Raw genomic sequence first — 21,806 nt, 5'->3', positions numbered from 1 at the left:
AGTGAGGATTCAACATATGCGGTCACACGCCTGGAAGCACCCACCCCTCGTCAAGATAGACAGAGAGGAAGCGCGCCCCGGCATTATTGACCGCGATGATGAGCCTCAGTGAGCCCGCAGCTTGCGCATGTGCACTAGACAAATACCGGACCACTATTAAAGAATATCCTATTTTTGACTGATGTTCTATACTGTATTATATGGAGTTATTATTACAATTAGGGGTTCTCTATCTTAAAGATTACCATGATCAACATATGATGGGGCTGAAATAAAGGGAGTGAAAAAGGTGTAAGAAATAATTCATGATAGAAGATATATATAATATAATAAATAGGGTTGAGCAAGTATGTTCTATTAACCCTTTCGCCGAGTATGCTCGGGCCGAGCTCCGAGTATTTACAGCTGCTCGGTGATATGGTTGAATCGCTCCTGTGTGCATGATTTGCAACTGTTTGACAGCTTTATTACATGTGAGGAATGTCTATTTCTTACACATTCCTTACATGTAATAAAGCTGTCAAACAGTTGCAAATCATGCACACGGGAGCGATTCAACCATATCACCGAGCAGCTGTAAATACTCGGAGCTCGGCCCGAGCATACTCGGAACAGAACATACTCGCTCAACACTAATAATAAAATAAAAGTACTTCTATACCAATTAACTGACTAAGAAGCTTAATGAATGTCACCAACATAATAATCATATGATATAATATAAAAACTGTGATACAAGGTAAGTATTGTGACTAGCTCCCTAAATGTGAAGGTGTTTAGGGTTATCAAAAAAATACAGAATGAATAGTTAAAAACTATAATAACATATTTAGGGCCAAAACGGCACTGTGCACATAAATTAAAGCCACCATATATGTATATACCATAGGAATAACTAAAGTATGATCAAAAAGGACCACATGTCCATCCTATATCATACACAACTAGAGCCCTCTCACTCAATGGGTCATTTGAAATGAAGATCAATTTATAATTCTATCACACATATTATTCATATGGTATATATTACAAACTACTTCACACCCACATAAGTATATATATCTATATGGAGGCTAAAATTAACTCTCCAAGATAGAAGGAAAAGGTCTACGTTTCTTAACCCAACTAACAGACAAAAACAATATTTGTCCAAATAAGGTTTCCATGATTAATTCCCCTTGGACATTACAATATGGACATCGAAGTTGGTCCGGCAGTGATGATGATACAAAAAACGAAGGAGTGGAAGATAACTTCATCCCGCAGTCCTAACCAAGAGGTTCCAGGACCCATCCTTTTGAAAAGAACTTCATTCGCCAAACTTCCCCACAATATTCCAACATCGGGTACCAATATAAATACAATGGTAAAAATATGTGAATTCCTTAAACAGAAAAAATAAGAATTAAAATCAAAAATAAAAACAATCATTAAAATCAACACAACCGCCCTGAATGATTTATCTTGAATACCCATTTGACTCTATATATTACTGACTACATGCGTATAAAGAAGCATCCAGGAGGCCCATAGTGTGGTTCTCGGGGGCGGCAGTAGATCAAAGGAAACCCCCAAAACCAAAACTTTCATTGAGGCCTTGTGGAGTGAGTGCTCCCAACCTATATATCCACTTACTCTCTCGTTTAGCCAAATTCTTTCCAATGTCACCTCCTCTGAAACCCATCGTAACCATATCAATCCTCATCAATCAAACATTGACATGTGAAGGAGGCCTAAGAGGCCTCAGACTTTCTGAGCAGGAAGGACATACATCCTGGTGAATAGAGTCTGAATACCAAGATTTTTCAGATGATAACCAAGAGATGAGGCTATCCAGAAGTAGACTTTGCCAAAAATCAGTGCAGAGAGAGTCAAGACAATCCTTGAAGCGCCTTTATGGACAGAGAAGCTGGTTAAGGGCATTGGACAGCTTGTCGTTAGAGGATCCTCTTATCCTCCCTCCTATCCACAACCTACACCTGGGTTCAATTTGCCATCCAGCCTCTCAGAATCTGGCTGCTTGGCTTCTGAAGCTGCAATCTTAAAAGCTAACGGTCTCTCAGACAAGGTCATACGTACCCTTCAAAGGAGCAGAAAATAGATAACAAACGCCATCAATGGTAAAATATGGAAAACCTTTATTTCATTGTACGGGATCTGTTGCTCTGGATCCGTTTCATCTGGACGTAGCCAAAATCTTGGATTTTGTGCAAGATGGTCTAGGAAGAGGCTTAATACCCTAGTACCTGTAAAGACCAGGAGTCCGCCTTTATGCTCCATTTTTAACCAAAATTTGGTGGATCATTGGTGGATTAAGAGATTCATGACCGCAGCTTCCGGAGTATATCCAAGAAGGGCCAACATAATCCCACCTTGGGATCTAAACATTGTCCCCAGAGGTCTAACTCTGTCTCCTTTTGAACTAATGTCCTTAGTGGATTTAAACAGACTCTCTTGGAAGATGTCCTAACTAGTAACAATGGCTAGGAAAGTCAGTGAGCTTCAGGGTCTCTCAATTAGAGAACCCTATCTAGAAGATAGAATTGTGTTCCGTCTGGACCCATTATTTCTGCCCAAAGTGGTATCAGATTCCACAGGTCTCAAGAGATAATTCTCTCATCTTTTTGTCAAGATCTAGCAAACCGAGGAAAAGAATTTCACTCTTTAGATGAACGGAGAATCATTCTTCTCTAGCTTCAACAATCTGGAGTCCTGGAAGAGAGATCAGAATCTCTTTGTGCAATATTGAGAACAAAACAAAGGGAAGAAAACTTTGGAGAGTACTATTGCAAACTGGATTAAGAAAGTGATTTGTGAAGCATATAAAAGCCAGAATTTGTCAAATCCGCAAAGACTGAGCGTGGAGGGTTCTTAGACCCCCAATTACAGGTAAGTATATTTCTATTTTTTTATCCCCTACACCTGTGTAAAATTATCCTTAGTGTAGGTCTGTTAATATACTTACCAATAGCCATCTTCCCCGGTTCTCAGCGCCGTACCAGTCCTCTTCTGAGTCCATGACTCCAAACATGTCAGATCACATAACACTCTGTGTGAGCTAAAAGAACCTTTTAAAGTGCAAGTTTTTGGGTTCTTCTTCTAAAGCACCGTAGATTTACATTGTAAAATACACTTTCAGGTAACACATAGACCCCAGTGTGAGCCAGCAAGATGGGAAAGTGCTGAAAACCAGGTAATCAGCGATTGGTGAGTATATTAACACACTTGAACTACACAAATGTTTACAGGAATAAAAACAAAAAAGTATCATGAGTGCTTTTTTAAGTAGTGCTTATTCCGTTTAATTTGCCTTTGCACACATGGAGGTTTTGGAGCCAAACATAGGAGGGGCAAGCAACAGGGCTGTCATGTATAAGGAGGAGTGGACCTGTGGATGTAGAGGTTTGTCAGGTTTGAGCAACCTTTAGTCCAAAGTTCGGTTCCAGTACCAGAACTCTACCAGGACTTGAACATGAACCCCATAGAAGTCAATTGGGACCCAAACTTTGATGGTAGTAAGGGTTACGGGGTCTCTCTCCCTCTCCCCACCAGACACTAGGAGAGAGAGAGAGTTTTTACACTTTTATTGACAAATACATCAAGTTAATGCAAAGTCTTAATATTTTCAGTGTTGACCTTTATATTTCAAGACTTTTGAGCATGACTGTACAAGTGCTCCATCTCGCGGGTTTGTTGAATATCTTTTAAAAATGCTCTTGGTATGGAGGCAGCATACCAAGCAATATGGCAAAAAAAAATAGCTGTTTATTAGCCTATAGTGGCAATGGCAACGTTTCGTTTCTGAGAAATGAACCAAACCCATTATCTTGATGGTTTGGCTTTAGCCAGGGAGGCTCTGCACCCAGCTTACCCTGGTGCTGCTCCTGCTTTTCTTTTTTTTAACTTAAAAACCAGCTAAAAAATACTTGAAATTTACAGCATTTTTTTTACAAGTGGATAAAAACTCTGGAATAATAGTGTGAGTGAATGATGCATATCAATACATTTTCTCAGCAGAGGATAAAATAAACTTAGCAAAGTGTTCAAAGACTGATCATTGGACTTCAACCAGTGATTAACTAGAGCCAGCTGCCTCTTGCTATGCAGATAATAATTAAGCATTTAGTATTATTGTTATATGGGCTACTTTACCTGAAGCAGAGAGTACAAAGCTCAGTAAATGTGAAAATGGCTATCGGAATAATTGCTAGCATAGTTCTGTTTCTTTCGGAATATACGTTGTGCCATTCAACAGGTATGATTTATTAAATTATCTCTATTTGTTTAGTCGTATTCCCCATATAATCTTTGTGATCCAGGAAACTGGAAGTCTTCTATGAAAAGCTGTTCACATACGGGTGTATTACAATAACAAAGTGTTATCAAATGTTTGTGCTGTGATCAGGAGTGGAGACCTGGAATGAGGATGCTATGTGATTTTACATGTTATAATGCATTGTAAATTTTAATAATATATAATTAAAGATTAGTTAACATATAGTTCTGTGCAAAAGTTTTAGGCAGCTGTGGAAAAAATGCTGCACAATCAGAATGCTTTCAAAAATAGAAGTGTTAAGAATTTTGTTTTTCTTACCAATTAGCAAAATTCAAAGTGAATAAACAAAAGAAAAATGAAATCAAACTAATATTTGGTGTGACCATCCTATCACTTACATACCGCATCAAAGAATCAATTCTTCTAGGTACACTTTCACACAGTTTCTGAAGAAACAAGCAACTTGGAGAACTAACCACAGATCTTCTGTGTATGAGGTTTGTGCAAACTCTTCTGTCTCTTCATGAGATCCCAGACAAAATCAATAACGTTGAGATTACGCCTTCGAGGGGGCTAAGTCATTACCTCCATGACTCCTTGTTCATTTTTACTCTGAAGATAGTTCTTAATGACATTGGCTGTATGTTTGGGTTGTTGCCCTTCTGCACTGTCAATTTGGAGCCAATCAGACATCTCCCTAGACACAGTGGTTGGCAGAGGAAACAGTGCAGTAGATAAAAGACACATCAGTCTTAATTTTTATTAGAAATCTGAAGATGTCCAGCAGTGTAATCAATTCAGAACTGACAACAACCAGAAGGACCCAACTACAATAGAAGAATTATGGCTAAATCCCATATATTCTACTTGGAAACAATTCCAACTAATTCAACTTTACACGCACGCCGCTAGGTTCAGATAGGACGAGACAGGTTTCATGAATTCGTTGGAATCCTGGGGGAACCGTCACTCAGGGCGACCATAGGCTGCAGCTTCTCTCAGGCACACAATAGATTCAGTTGCTGACCAGACACATATCACAAGAGTTTTTTTTTAACAGTTTAACAGTGGAATTTAATCTGAAGCACGGCCAGGCAATTCAGGGATATTACAGCCACAATCTTCATTACAGTACAGGTTAATAAAGCAGGCACAGTAACGTCAGTCTCTTCAGTAGCATAATTCAGCACAGATGAGATCTCATAGTAACACATTTCTATGCATACACAACCACAGACTTTTCCTTCACAAGGTCTCAATAGTACACAGCATTCTTTATCCTGCATGGAGATGGAGGGGGGAGGGTTTGATGAGGGAGATGATCCCTGTGACATGATTTCTTTCAGTCCTTATCTTTCTGCCCGATAATACTCTGCACTGTTAGCTCAGGGAGTTTATCTGACCTGTGTTTAGCTTCCCTCCTGACCTGAATTCTGCTCCCTTGCCTTCTGTGAGATACAGATCACACACTACATTTCTCTTAGGCTCCAGCCAGACTAATAAACAAGTTCCCCACAATCCCCCTGGGGCTCTGATAAACACTTCCTGTCTCCTGTGACTGTGTTAACCCCTCTAGTTGCTGGATGCTTCTGAAGCACAACACTTCCTGTCTCTTGAGACTGTGTTAACTCTTATAGTTGCTGGATGCTTTTGAAGCAACAGCACTACTTCTGCATGTCACATCACCCATGCTCAAAAACATAGGAACCAGGATGTAGAAAAATGGAAGCATGTGATCTGGACTGAGGAGTCAAAATGTGAAATATCTGGCTGTAACAGAAGGCATTTGGATTCCAAAGTGTCTGAATAGCAGTAAAATAACGATTTTGTACATGCAACAGTGAAGTGTGGTGGAGGGTCCTGAAAGTTTGGGACTGCATTTCAGAAAATGCAGTTGTGATTTAGTCAAGATTAATGGTGTCCTCTATGCTCAGAAACATAGGCAGAATCTTATCCATCATGTAATACCACCAGACTTGGATCAAAATGTATTCTGCAGCAGGACAACAACCCCAAATATACAGCCAATATCATTAAGAACTAGGAGTCCTGGAAGTGATGATATGGTCCTGAAAACTGTAGCCATGTTCTCAACATCATCATCATGAAGAGACAAAAGGATTTGTGCAAGCCGACATCTACAGAAGATCTGTGGTTAGTTCTAGAGGATGTTTGTGACAACCTCATGCATTCTCTTTTGTTCATTCACTTTGCATTACTTACATTTTTGAAAGCATTCTTACATTGTAGTATGTTTTCCACACCTGCCTAAAACTTTAGCACATTACTGTATATCTTACTGTTCAGCAATAGAGATGAGCTGATCTTTTGAAATTTGAAATCACTGATTTCTCCCCAAAATGTGATGTGCGACGAATAAATTTGTACGAATAACAAATAAATTTGAACTAATTGCCTTTAATTTCCTGGAAAGCATGTGTATAACTCTGTGAGTTGCCTTTGGAGCAAATTGAACATGTTTTGAGCTCTGTAATGCAAACACAGTCTTTTTAATGTCTAATTGACTTCAAGATGTTTGGCTAGAGGAAAACGGGTGGCAACCAGAGTTCACCAACAGTGTATTTCACAACGCACTACAGTTTGATATTTTAGGCTACCTAAATTGTATAAATTGTCTAAAAAATATCCATTTTGAGAAGGAAGACACATGCATTGCTAATATTTTAAGACAGGTGGTGCAAACAGAAGAAGTCATGGCTTTTTTACATATAGTGGGGAAAATAAGCATTTGATACACTGCCGATTTTGCAAGTTTTCCCACCTACAAAGAAAGGAGAGGTTTGGAATTTGTATCGTAGGTACACTTCAACTGTGAGAGCCAGAATCTAAAAAGAAAAAACAGAAAATCACATTGTATGATTTTTAAATAATTAAATTGCATTTTATTGCATGAAATAACTATTTGATCACTTACCAACCAGCTAGAATTCTGGTTCTCACAAACCTGTTAGTTTTTCTTTAAGAAGCCCTCCTACTCTGCACTCATTACCTGTATTAATTGCACCTGTTTGAACTCGTTACCTGTATAAAAGACACCTGTCCACACACTCAATCAATCACACGCCAACCTCTCCACCACGACCAAGACCAAATAACTGTCTAAGGACACCAGGGACAAAATTATAGACCTGCACTAGTTTGAGATGGGCTATAGGACAATAGGCAGGCAGCTTGGTGAGAAGGCAACAACTGTTGGCTCAATTCTTTGAAAATGAAAGAAATACAAGATTACTATTAATCTTCTTCAGTCTGTGGCTTCATGCAAGATCTCGCCTTGTGGGTAAGGATGATACTGAGAAAGGTCATGAATCTGCCCAGAACTACACAGAAGGACCTGGTCAATGACCAACTGGGATCACAGTCTCAAACATTACCATTAATAGCAAACTACACCATCATAGATTAAAATCCTGCAGAGAACGCAAGGTCTCCCTGCTCACACCAGCACATGTCCAGGCCCATATGAAGTTCACCAATGACCATCTGGATGATCCAGAGTAGGCATGGGAAAAGGTCATATGGTAAGATGAGACCAAAATAGAACTTTTTGGTATCAACTCCACTCGCCGTGTTTGGAAGAAGAAGAAAGATGAGTACAACCCCAAGAACACAGTCCCAACCATGAAGCATGGTGGGGGAACCATCATACTTTGCGGGTGCTTTTCTGCAAAGGAGACAGGACGACTGCACCTTATTGAAGGGGATGGATGGGGTCATGGATTTTGGCCAACAACCTCCTTTCCTCAGTAAGAGCATTGAAGATGGTTAGTGGCTGGGTCTTCCAGCATGAGAATGAGCCGAAACACACAGGCAAGACAACTAAGAAGTGGCTCCGTAAGAAGCATTTCAAGGTCCTGGAGTGGCCTAGCCAGTCTCCAGACCTGAACCCAATAGAAAATCTTTTGAGAGAGCTGAAACGCCATGTTGCCTAGCGACAGCCCTGAAACCTGAAAGATCTGGAGAAGATCTATGTGGAGGAGTTGGCAAAAATCCCTGCTGAAGTGTGGGCAAGCCTGGTCAAGAACTACAGGAAACGTCTGACCTCTGTAATTGCAAACAAAAGTTTCTCTTCCAAATGTTAAGTTCTTGTATTCCCTAATTCTGAAGCTATCCCTCTGTTATTGCTCTTGGAAATTTATAAATAAATTGACAAATGTTTTGTTTAAATGAATGCTGTCATGTTGTACAGAAATCCTGACCTAGTTAACTTCTTCTGTCATAGCTATTGAACTGAGATATGACGAAGCTTTGATAACCGCAAACAATCATCTTCTGGAGCCCATAACTTTGCTTTATATCTCGGATTACTGCTATAAGGTAAGACATTATATCGTGAGGCTCTTCGGATTTATTCTATACCCGCACACTATCTTACATCTTAAGCTGCCCCTTATCTGTAAGTTTACTTTACTGTAGATTGGAACCTTTGCATTGCAAAGTGTAAAATCTGTTGTGATAAGCCATGACTTTTCGGCAGAAGAATCTTGGAGAAAGCTTGGAGTTTGGAAACCTGAAGCATGCTCCAATTTCTATTTTGTATAAGGTAGTGCAGGAGGATGTGTAAAAAAATTAGGTAGGTAGACTAGAAGGTGTAAAAAGGGACATAGCAGGTGCTATTGCATCTTGACTACTCCTTCTTAATGCTTGGATTGAACCTGCTACATCAAAATTACCCTGGCACTTTGGATAGACTTTCTTTTGGGAAGTAGAAACAAATCGGTTCTGTCCCAGACCACTGAGACAGCTAGGTCCTATATACAAAGAGAGAGAGTAGACAGTGCATGTAGCTCAATTGAAGCTCTATATTTAAGGGTCACACATAAAACAAGGCAGTATAACTTTAGTTCTATAATAATCTTTATGTGCAGTACACTGCTCAAAAAAATAAAGGGAACACTGAAATAACACATCCTAGATCTGAATGAATGAAATATTCTCATTGAATACTTTGCTCTGCACAAAGTTGAATGTGCTGACAACAAAATCACACAAAAATCATCAATGGAAGTCAAATTTATTAACCAATGGAGGCCTGGATTTGGAGTCACTCCCAAAATTAAAGTGGAAAAACACACTACAGGCTAATCCAACTTTGATGTAATGTCCTTAAAACAAGTAAAAAAAGAGGCTCAGTATTGTGTGTGGCCTCCACGTGCCTGTATGACCTCCCTACAATGCCTGGGCATGCTCCTGATGAGGTTGTGGATGGTATCCTGTGGGATCTCCTCCCAGACCTGGACTAAAGCATCCGCCAACTCCTGGACAGTCTGTGGTGCAACGTGATGTTGGTGGATGGAGCGAGATATGATGTCCCAGATGTGCTCAATCGGATTCAGGTCTGGGGAACGGGCGGGCCAGTCCATAGCTTCAATGCCTTCATCTTGCAGGAACTGCTGACACATTCCAGCCACATGAGGTCTGGCATTGTCCTGCATTAGGAGGAACCCAAGGCCAACTGCACCAGCATATGATCTCATCTTGGTACCTAATGGCAGTCAGGCTACCTCTGGCAAGCACATGTAGGGTTGTGCAGCCCTCCAAAGAAATGCCACCCCACACCATTACTGACCCACTGCCAATCCGGTCATGCTGAAGGATGTTGCAGGCAGCAGATCGCTCTCCACGGTGTTTCCAGACTCTGTCACGTCTGTCACATGTGCTCAGTGTGAACCTGCTTTCATCTGTGAAGAGCACAGGGCGCCAGTGGCGACTTTGCCAATCCTGGTGTTCTGTGGCAAATGCCAAGCGTCCGGCACAGTGTTGGGCTCTGAGCACAACCCCCATCTGTGGACGTCGGGCCCTCATACCACCCTCATGGAGTCAGTTTGTAACCGTTTGTGCAGACACATGCACATTTGTGGCCTGCTGGAGGTAATTTTCCAGGGCTCTGGCAGTGCTCCTCCTGTTCCTCCTTGCACAAAGGCAGAGGTAGCGGTCCTGCTGCTGGGTTGTTGCCCTCCTACGGCCCCCTCCACGTCTTCTGGTGTACTGGCCTGTCTCCTGGTAGTGCCTCCAGCCTCTGGACACTACGCTGACAGACACAGCAAACCTTCTTGCCACAGCTCGCATTGATGTGCCATTCTGGATGAGCTGCACCATCTGAGCAACTTCTGTGGGTTGTAGAGTCTGTCTCATGCTACCACGAGTGTGAAAGCACAACCAACATTCAAAAGTGACCTTCATCTTGCAGGAACTGCTGACACATTCCAGCCACATGAGGTCTGGCATTGTCCTGCATTAGGAGGAACCCAGGGCCAACCGCACCAGCATATGGTCTCACAAGGGGTCTGAGGATCTCACCTCGGTATCTAATGACAGTCAGACTACCGCTGGCGAGCACATGGAGGGCTGTGTGGCCCTCCAAAGAAATGCCACCCCACACCATTACTGATCCACTGTCAAACTGATTCTGTCACGTCTGTCACATGTGCTCAGTGTGAACCTGCTTTCATCTGTGAAGAGCACAGGGTGCCAGTGGCGACTTTGCCAATCCTGGTGTGCTGTGGCAAATGTGAAGCATGCTGCATGGTGTTGGGCTGTGAGCACAACCCCCATCTGTGGACGTCAGGCCCTCATACCACCCTCATGGAGTCGGTTTCTAACCGTTTGTGCAGACACATGAACATTTATGGCCAGCTGGAGGTCATTTTGCAGGGCTCTGGCAGTGCTCCTCCTGTTCCTCCTTTCACAAAGGCGGAGGTAGCAGTCCTGCTGCTGGGTTGTTTCCCCCCCTACGGCCCCCTCCATCTGGTACATCATGTCTCGCTCCATCCAGCAACGTCACCTTGCACCACAGACTGTCCAGGAGTTGGCGGATGCTTTAGTACAGGTCTGGGAAGAGATCCCACAGGAGACCATCCACAACCTCATCAGGAGCATGCCCAGGCATTGTAGGGAGGTCATACAGGTATGTGGAGGCCACACACAATACTGAGCCTCATTTTGACTTGTTTTAAGGACATTACATCAAAGCTGGATCAGCCTGTAGTGTGTTTTTCCACTTTAATTTTGGGGGTGACTCCAAATCCAGGCCTCCATTGGTTAATAAATTTGATTTCCATTGATGATTTTTGTGTGATTTTGTTGTCAGCACATTCAACTTTGTATAGAACAAAGTATTCAATGAGAATATTTCATTCATTCAGATCCAGGATGTGTTATTTGAGTGTTCCCTTTATTTTTTTGAGCAGTGTATATCATAACATCATATTGTACATGTCGGAGAGCGATGGAATTGTTAATAGTGGAATTATTTCTATGTGTTTACTTCTCCATTTGCAGCTTTGGGAATTTGAATCATGATGAAGCATGTGGATGGAAATGACAGTGGCCACATGGACAATATTTAGGGGGAATGCTTCCACCAGGGTCTTCCTTTTTGAGCTAGAGATCTGTGTGATTTTTACTTTGTATGTCCTAGCCAGTACCTATATCCTATATTACGTGATCAGCTATAAATACTGCATTTCTCTGAAGCAGCTTCCTCCAGAATCACATTTGATCATGGGGGAACCTGGTCAGCTTCAATTATAACTAGGATAACTTTTCTGAGACTCTTTGGCTGTGAACATGTTGCATTTCTTCAGATTTGTCACAAAACCTGAAGGGTTTCCTAGTACCAGCAAAGTGAATGAGAATCCTGATATCTCATGCACACGTTTATTTGTGACCTGCAGATTTGGCGCAGATTTAAATCTGCAGAATGTCAATTCTTTCAGCATTTGTGCTGCAGATTTCACACATAGTAATTAGTGTGGAAAAATCTGCATCAGCAACGCATCAAAAAACGCTACAAAAATGTGTGTTTTTGCCGCTGCGTTTTTCCTGCCAAGAGATGCAGACATTTCTACACCAAATACTAAACGTGTGCACATACCCTTTAGTAAAGGCAAACAATTTATAAGTATGTAATGACTGCTTATCTGATGTTTGTAGAATATTTATTTTGCTCGTTTCTTTTTTGCTGCTTAAATAACCTCAGAAATGTATAATTTTCTAGTGTCTTTTACAGCCACTGATGGCTCTTCCAGCTGCCCAAGGTCTCCGGTCCACAAACAAAACAGTCGTTATCAGCACTCAATTTGCACTCACTTTCCATGTGTTGAAAGAAGGTGAAAATGAAGAACCGGTGTGCAGGTAGTTTTCATAGCAGCTGCCAGAATCTTTGTTTAGAATATAGATAAAAGGGTTGTGCAGGGTGAAACAAAAATCTAGACCTCTCTCTTCCAAAAATAGCGCCACAGCTGTTCACAGGTTGTGTTTGGTATTGCAATTCATCCCCACTCACTTCAATAAAACTAAGCCGGAATACCATACATAACGTGTAGACATGTGGAAGAAAACAGCCATGTTTTTCTAACCTTATAAAATCTCTTAATTAATCAGAAAGGTGAGGCTGGGATCGCAGGTAGCACTTGGCACCACGTATTTAGTACCAGTCCGAGGTGCATCTGCCGAGAAGCCGCTTCCTAAATGTGGTATCTGCTTTCTGCTGCATCATTAGAAGTTACTTTATAAAGGATTGCCTATTGCTGATGCCCATACGGATATGCTGAAATCACATGGCCATTAATATTCAGTAAGCCATTGGCAATTCATTTCTAAAGATGCAGTGTAAAACCGCTGCGATATTTAGGAAGCCGCATGTATCAACCCAGGACCCCTGTAGGCCAGTATAGTTCTACCACTGTGAAATGTTCTTTAGGTTCTGGACCCATCACGGATCAGCCTTCAGCAGTGATGGCATTTGTTCATCCTAGTTATAGATCACTTGTGAATATTGTACTTGTATTGTTAGGATTTGGTTCGTAAACATCATTTATATTCTGGATGGGGATTAAAAAGAGATGCATGAGTGACCCTTGTGTGAAACATATTAGTAGTGTTCATTGCGAAACTTTCTACTTTAATTCTTCAAATCTGCAGCCAATTCCAGAGACTATTGATCGTATTATTATAAAGGGCTATCTCCAGGCTGATTACCCTCTCTATCCTCTTTGGGTAATCAATACAATGTATTTGTGTCAGATATAGAAAATTATGCAGAGGAGGCCAAACAACGCAGCCAGCCTTAATTGTTTTGAAAACAGCCACATGGTGGCGCTCTGTAGCTGCTGTGCCTAGTATTACAGGAGACAACTTAGGCTTTATGACAAAGCTTATCTCTACCATAAGTCTAGTCCTCGTAATTCCTAAATGAGGGCCATTCCTAACCAATTCGGGACATATTATTATACAGGGAATTGTGCACCTGTGTGTCCATCTAATGACCAGAACAATTAGTTATCCACTGGAAGTAAACAGTGAAGTTACTATTAGATGACTGCAAGCAAAGAAGGAACTGATACAAATACATTGGAAAATTGGACCAATACCACTTACATTCTGAAACTTTTATACTCCTTCAAAGGGTTTTTCGAAACATTTTTAAAACTCACCAAAAGTGAAACATTGTTATAAGAATAAAAAAATATATATCTTACTTACGTCTCAAACCTACAGCCGCTTTGGCGGTCTTCTCTTTAGCCAGAAGTGATAATATCTTTCCTGTCTTGTCCACTCACCATTGAGGTTACTGACTGTTTGCAAGATTATGAAACTGACGAACAGAACATCTGATCTCACCAGACGTGACATTGTGCAGTCACTGATGGCTCCCTTGATCATCATCATTCACTTGACCTTCACGCTAGTCTGTGGTCTCACAGGTCAGCTGACTGGATGGATGGATGGGGTGCCAAAACTTCTGCTGGGGTGGGAAATTATAGTTGCAAGTTATTTTTTCATATTGATGGATGGATATTAGTTGTTGATCACTAGGCAAATTTTAAAAACTTTATGCCAAGGCTAATTTTTTTTTTCAAAGGGACTTTTTATGTCTCTGTCTGCCAGGTCACATACAGTGCCTACAAGTAGTATTCAACCCCCTGCAGATTTAGCTGGTTGACACATGCGGAATTAACTTGGCATTGTGACATTTGTACTGTAGATCAGCCTGGAAGTGGGAAATGCACTGCAGCAAATTTTTATTTTTTTTTTTTTTAAACGTTAAAAGTTAATTCAGAGTGTCATTTATTATGCAACCCCTCAAACCACAAGAATTCTGTTTGGTCCCCCTAAAGTATTAAGAAGTAGTTCAGGCACCAAGAATAATGAGCTTCACATGTGTGGATTAAAGATCTCTTTTGCCAGCCTTTTCTGACTATTTAAGACCCTCCCCAAACTTGTGAACAGCACTCAGACATGGTCAACATGGGAAAGACAAAGGAGCATTCCAAGGCCATCAGAGACAAGATCGTGGAGGGTCACAAGGCTGGCAAGGGGTACAAAACCCTTTCCAAGGAGTTGGGCCTACCTGTCTCCACTGTTGGGAGCATCATCCGTAAGTGGAAGGCTTATGGAACTACTGTTAGCCTTCCACGGCCTGGACAGCCTTTGAAAGTGTCCTCCCGTGCCGAGGCCAGGCTTGTCCGAAGAGTCAAGGCTAACCCAAGGACAACAAGGAAGGAGCTCCGGGAAGATCTCATGGCAGTGGGGACATTGGTTTCAGTCAATACCATAAGTAACGTACTCCACCGCAATGGTCTCCGTTCCAGACGAGCCCGTAAGGTACCTTTACTTTCAAAGCATCATGTCAAGGCTCGTCTACAGTTTGCTCATGATCACTTGGAGGACTCTGAGACAGACTGGTTCAAGGTTCTATGGTCTGATGAGACCAAGATCGAGATCTTTGGTGCCAACCACACACGTGACGTTTGGAGACTGGATGGCACTGCATACGACCCCAAGAATACCATCCCTACAGTCAAGCATGGTGGTGGCAGCATCATGCTGTGGGGCTGTTTCTCAGCCAAGGGGCCTGGCCATCTGGTCCGCATCCATGGGAAGATGGATAGCACGGCCTACCTGGAGATTTTGGCCAAGAACCTCCGCTCCTCCATCAAGGATCTTAAGATGGGTCATAATTTCATCTTCCAACAAGACAACGACCCAAAGCACACAGCCAAGAAAACCAAGGCCTGGTTCAAGAGGGAAAAAGTCAAGGTGTTGGAGTGGCCTAGTCAGTCTCCTGGCCTTAACCCAATTGAAAACTTGTGGAAGGAGCTCAAGAATAAAGTCCACATGAGACACCCAAAGAAACTAGATAACTTGGAGAAGATCTGCATGGAGGAGTGGGCCAAAATAACTCCACAGACCTGTGCCGGCCTGATCAGGTCTTATAAAAGACGATTATTAGCTGTAATTGCAAACAAGGGTTATTCCACAAAATATTAAACATAGGGGTTGAATAATAATTGACCCACACTTTTATGTTTAAAATTTAATAAAATTCAACTGAGCAACATAACTTTTTGGTTTGTAAGATTTATGCTTCTGTTCATAAAACCTACTCTCGTTTGCAGTTTGAAGGCTCTAACTTATTTGCATCTTATCAAACTAGCTAAATCTGCAGGGGGTTGAATACTACTTGTAGGCACTGTAAATATAGATTCATCCCATGAAAATATTAGGCTCTATAAGAGAATTAAATGTCTTATTTTTCCAGTTTTTTCAATCCAGATATCAAGCCAATTGCCAGTGCTGGCTATACTCTGTGTATGGGTTGTGTATGGGTTAAATGCTTTTACTTTAGCAAATGATAGAAAACCTTGAGAAGTGCTCAGTCGCTGGGCACATATAGGCATATTCACACTTGGCAGATACATTGATTTGATTCTGCAGCATGTGCATGGATTTCTGCACAATGAATAATGACAGTCGTAGACATTTCTGAAACAAATCTGCTGCATATGAATTAGCCATATTGGTACATTCATTGTAATGGACAAATTGTGCTATATATTTGCAAATCTTCGAAAGCACAATTTTATTCAGTCCATCTAATAAAGAAATGAGTAGTGTTAAAAGTTTGATGTCTTGGCATTTATTTGTCTAACTTGACCACTGTAATGGATGAAACGGCACGGTAATGTCAGCCAGACATGGTAGAAGGAGCTTAAAGTGAATGTCTGCCTCTTCAGAAACAGTTAGGACTCCCATTGTGATTTGTTGTCACACACTCTATGCTTTAGTGACTTAAGCTGGAAAACCGATGTCATGGCTATTTTCTCAGAAGAAAAATACGCAGGTGGTCGGCCAGCACACTCGTAGCTGACCCAGGCGCCTCACATCTAGACAGAGCGCTCTATTACGAAATGGAAGCTCACCTCAATGGGACCATTGTGCTGAGATGGGTGAGAGGTCACTGCCCAGGAATAAGAATGGAATACAATGGGCACCCCATGGTAATCATTCAATGAGCCCTGTCCGCTCTAGATGAGACGTATTCCCAGGCCCGGCCTCTTTGTGCCCTGAATAGAGGTTGAAGCAGAGTTCACCCTGATACATAAAGAGGAACTATTCCCGAGTTTAGCTTCATTACCTTAGAAAAGCATTGTATTTAGCTCGCTTTGATGTGAATTTGTTTGTCTACTATTTTCTTTATTGGGAATATATACTGTACTTATACCTAAATATCAATGTTTTATCACTTTTAACATTAACAGCCCGTCTAATTGATTTTATTGTGTCTATCAGTACTCGGATGCTCTTTATCCCTACCTTCAAGGTCTTGATCAGTGGCCCAGTGTGCTTGGTGTGGGGACCCTATAGGATGTAGAAGGTTGCATATATGGCTTTCACAATATTTTCTATTCAGTGCTATAGTTAAACCTTTGTCAAAGATGTATGAGAATATTTTCCAGAATGTCTTGCCAATTTCTGATCTGATTAATATAAATTTTGATGTTATTCTATTAATTATTGTGAGAACATTTATAGGTATGTATTTATTGACTAAATGATTTTGATGATCAAAACTATTGTCTCATAAGGTTCCCCACTCAAAATTCCCTTTATTAGCCAAAGTAAATAAGCTCTGATGCAGCCGTGTATTACTTTGATGAACACGTGGTCTGTATCACAGTGAGATAATTGCTGGGCCAGCTTCAAATCCAAAAAGTATTGTCTTAATGAGAGATCTTCTCTAATAGTGCCAGCTTAGAATAGGAGAGAAATATCTGATCGTGGGAGCACTAACGGCTGGGGCCCTAAAACATCCCAAGGATTGGGTCCCAATCCCAAATTCCTCTTCACTGCGGTTAAGTTTCAATGGGAGGGGGATAGTCATGCATAACCACTGCCACTTCCTTTGGTGTTCATGGAAATTATGTAGATAGCTGAGTACAGTGCCGCCACTGTCAGTCCAACAGACATGAATGGAACCACAGTGGTTCTGCACGACCATTCCACACAGTGTGGAGGAAAGAAGGCCTGAGATTGCCATTTTTGTAATCGATGGAGATCCCAACGGTGGAACCCCCAATGATCAGACATCACCTATCTTGTAGATAGGTGAAAATTCCTTAAGTATGAGAGCCCCTTTAGGGACACTTTGCTTAATACACTGATAAACTGTGGATGTCCATGATACGAAAATCTAAAAAGACCAAATCCACAAGAGATGATCCTTGAGTCATGCAGCTCTCCTCAGGCACTACAATAGGCACAATGCAGACAGTATGTCTGTTTCGCCAGGAGTCTTCCATTCATTCAGGTGCATTGCTTTTCTCATTCCTTGTATATCAGTAAGTTGTAGCATCATGTGAGTTTGATCCTAAGTGGGTGACCTGGCAGCTTCACAAGCATTGATTGCTCAGAGGATTTGTATCTCATTATAGACATGCATGGCTTCGTCTCATTACAGCCCACAACACACCACTGAACTTGGGGAAATCACTATGTTGGCGCTAATTACTTTCATTACTGATTAACTCCTTTCTGTTTAAACCTGACAGCTGGACGCAGCTATACGGAGAACATGGCCATTACATAATTTCCGTTCAGTCCAGTAATGGTACAGTGCAGTGCTACAACCTCGTCAGCAGATCTCCCTCAAACTACCTCTTGCGTAAGTGTGTCCGTCTTATTTGTCCTTCACGTCTGTTAATTTGCTTGTGGAAAACTATACGATAAAGCAGCGATGAGCAAATTAATCTGCTCACACACAAGTTTTTTCTAAGACTTATAATAGCTTGGATATTTCTAGAGTTTTGGCCCTACCTAAAATCTTGCCAATTCTCAGGTCCTTGTTTTGCATACGTATTCTGTCTTGGGTTTCTCTTTCAGATAGAACATTTTTCAACAATAACCTTTGGCCCTCCTCCTTTTTTTGGGAAAAAAAGCGGAGTCATATCAAAGTCTAAACTCACAAATGTGAATAAATGAGTGCGTGATGTAAATGATAGCATGCATATACCGTCTATGTGCTGTCCTTTAAAAAACACGGACGGGTGTATGCAACCTTAGGGAGCATACGGTACTTGCAAGCTTCTGAGATGTTACTAGTATTGGCTAAGACTTAATTTCTTTTTGGTATAAGAAAAATATATTTATTTTGATTATTTTTTTTAATTCAATTTCCATCCATTTTTTTTGGTATGTGTCTCTGTATTTTACCATCAGGGTGGCATACATTTTTCTTGTATGCTAAAAATAATAAAAAATGTCAAAGCTTCTACTAACCAATATACATACAGCCCTTGGATGACACTCAGATCTCCATTTTTTAGATGGACCTATAGACTTGAATGTGTAATTTAGATCTGTTAATTTGATACTAAATCGAACATGTCTCCATTTTTTTTTGGTGCATACTCAATCCCCCCAAAAAACGTACACGTGAACAGTCTCATAGACTATAATGTAGGTAAATGTTGTATCTGTGAAAAGTGCACGATTGGGGACAATTATGAAACTAGTACAAATTAATAAAAGACCATAGAACGTATTTGTGTGTTTTCACCAAATGTCTATTGTGCTATTTTTTTTTACATTTTCTGTTCTTTGTAATCTGCATCTATATATCCTATTGAGCATGTTCTGTATTTGTAGGGAACTAACAAAGCGCTTTGTCGTATCAAGTTATGACAAGATTGTATTCTCCACAAAGGAAACTTTGTTGAAGTTTACACTATAGCACAAAAATATGGATATAATGTTTTGTAGAACAAAACAGAATTGTACTAGGTAGGTGTCTGCTGGAATAACCAAGTGTCTTCTAATGACCCCAGCATCTCAATGGAGTCCAATACCCAGTATCTACTGTCAAACAAGATGACAAGTCTGTGATATGGTCTGAAACCTTTGACCCCAGTAGAGGGCATTTCACTTTCTCTAACCTGAGTCTGTCAGACTAAACTGAAAATTTGAAGATGGTCAGTCCCAATGGAGAACGCTTGAAAAGACCTCATGTGACCCTTTCATTTATAAAATGTACATGATGGAGTCTAGACTCTAAGTATCAAATACAAAAATATTTGCTATGACTATAAACATATTATTCCTCTTACTTATTCACTTGTGGGACCCCCCTAGCTGTTCTCCTATAATTACTCTAATATTGCAGATATAGATTCAGTTCATCATTACATTTTTCTTTTTCCATTAGGAAATACAGATTGTGTATTACAATAAACATGTATCTTTCACCAGGGGCAGGACAAACGCTTTCAGTGGCCAAGCCTAGGCTTTTTAGTGTGTACCCTCAATCCTTAGTTCCAGAAGTTTAAAGGGATTGTCCACCTCGGGGAATTTTTTTTTTTAATGAAATGCTTGTATTTGAGGCTAAAAATCAGTTTTGCAATTTGGTTTCTTTAAAAATGTTGCACTGTTTTGCTTTTACAGGCCCTTTGTTTGCTGCACATGTGGTCTGTGGTGATAAATCAGCTGAGAAGAGCTAAACATAAGACAGATAAGAGTTTGAAACTCTCCCATTTGCCCATCAGAATGAACTCACTGAAACAGTGCCACATTTTTTAATGAAACCCAAATCAAAAATATTGTTTATCCAAAAATACATGCATTTAAAGCACTACTCCAGCAATTTTTTTTATTGCAGCGCTGGAGTGGTATCACTGACCCATGTTCCCTGCCTTTAGTTTTATACTCACCACCTGCTGTTTTCAGCTGTTCCCGGCTCTGCTCCAGTCCCGCGGCGCTCTATGAGAGCCTCATTCTGGCCTCGTTCTGGCTCTCATAGACTTACATTGAGTAGTAGTGACCTCCGGATCACCCAGCAAACACTGGATATTCCGTCAGGTCACAAACTGCTAATGAAAGATGAAGATGGCGGCTGGTAAGTATAATACTAAGGGCAGGGAACGTAGATTAGTGACACCACTCCAGCGGTAAAATAAAAAAACGTGGGAATGATGCCTTAAGTAAGAAAAAGATGTTGCCAAAGGTGGATACCTCATTAACCTGATGGAGTGGACAATCCTTCTTTTAATTGCCAGATGTTCACCCCTTTACATATCAGTCCCTAGTTTTAGTATTTGTGATACAAAATCCCCATTTCCTCTACACCATCCACTTCACATGTGCAGTTCTCAATGTGGGGACAGCTGGCCAGCTGATTCCATATTTGTTCTCCTCTCCACTCAGCAGCCGTCTCCCACCATCACTACAGACAAGCGCTGGTTACAATTGGTGCCTTACACACACTGATTGTCTATTCTTGTGTTACAAGTGCTGAATATGACGCGCCCCCTGGGCCGTGGGGTACTCGGTAGCCGGGCCGGTCGATGCTGGGGGATGTCACAGTGGCAGTGACCCGCTCTGTGACCCAGGGCGGTCAATAAAAGGGGATTATAGTTTTTATAGTTTACTGTTCATGACGCCACCTGTGGCATGCGACTATATGGAGCCGCCGCTGCGGTGCAGATCCTCTGGATCTGATAGTGACGCAGCAGAGTTGGTTCAGCTCTCCACATGTAAAACCAAGCTCCAGGGCAGTATAGTGATGACTTTGATGAGGTAGATGTTGCTGTGCAGTGTAGTGCAGGACTGGTGATGGCGCAGCAATAATTCACAGAGACAGTGGGGTGCAGTCTTCAAGCTTTACTCACGGTTTTTAGACTCCAAGTTACCAGGGCCAGGGTAACTTCCCACTCCGTCCTGTGTTTACCATGGGAGGGATTCAGCAAACTCTCAGGTGTTTCAGGAGTACATAACGGGACCCCATTCTGTGTGCCTTCCTCGGTCGTCTTCCTGTGCTGGTTCTCACCCTCCTGCCCTGCTCCTCGCAATCAGTGTCCCAAGCCGGTAACCTCAGATTTTGACGGGCAACCTGCAGTCCCCTGAATCCTGTGTGGCTACCTTTTCGACGATTTAGTTGCGGCTATGAGCAACTACACCCTAAAAGTGCAGAAGCCTCCGGTTCCTAGCTGAGCCTTGTAGTTCTCTAATAGTTTAGGGGCTGGTCCCCTCTGCGGCCTGATCCCTCCACATCCTGGTAGATTCAGACGCACGCGTGGCATCCGCACTTCCCATGCCCCTGGGATCTCCTCACTTCTGGAGCCTTCCTCTGCTCCCTTCCTCTTCAGCCTTTCCTCCTGGGCTTCTCAACTCAGGCCCGCTCCTCCTGAGCAGAGCTCCTGCAGAGCTCTTGCTCCTCTCACTGTCCTCCTCT

The 21,806-nt window shown here is 41.6% G+C and overlaps 1 protein-coding gene across 1 annotated transcript in view; it reads left to right on the top strand.

Moving 5' to 3' along the window:
- The first annotated feature begins 4,101 nt into the window (after positions 1-4,101).
- LOC141273723 (heparan-alpha-glucosaminide N-acetyltransferase-like) overlaps positions 4,102-21,806 on the top strand; it is a 1,179,775-nt gene continuing 1,162,070 nt past the window's right edge. Inside the window, exons 1-4 of the mRNA XM_073686004.1 lie at positions 4,102-4,255; positions 8,520-8,614; positions 12,297-12,433; positions 18,133-18,245. Coding sequence (XP_073542105.1) covers positions 4,102-4,255; positions 8,520-8,614; positions 12,297-12,433; positions 18,133-18,245 — 499 coding nt within the window. The remainder of the gene's footprint in view (positions 4,256-8,519; positions 8,615-12,296; positions 12,434-18,132; positions 18,246-21,806) is intronic.

The sequence above is a fragment of the Phyllobates terribilis genome, unplaced genomic scaffold (genome assembly GCF_046119375.1).
Source record: "Phyllobates terribilis strain yellow unplaced genomic scaffold, ASM4611937v1 Scaffold_5__5_contigs__length_657084704, whole genome shotgun sequence".
Classification (NCBI taxonomy): Eukaryota; Metazoa; Chordata; class Amphibia; order Anura; family Dendrobatidae; genus Phyllobates; species Phyllobates terribilis.
Note: the sequence above shows the minus strand (reverse complement) of the source record. Positions and strands in the feature narration are given on the sequence as shown.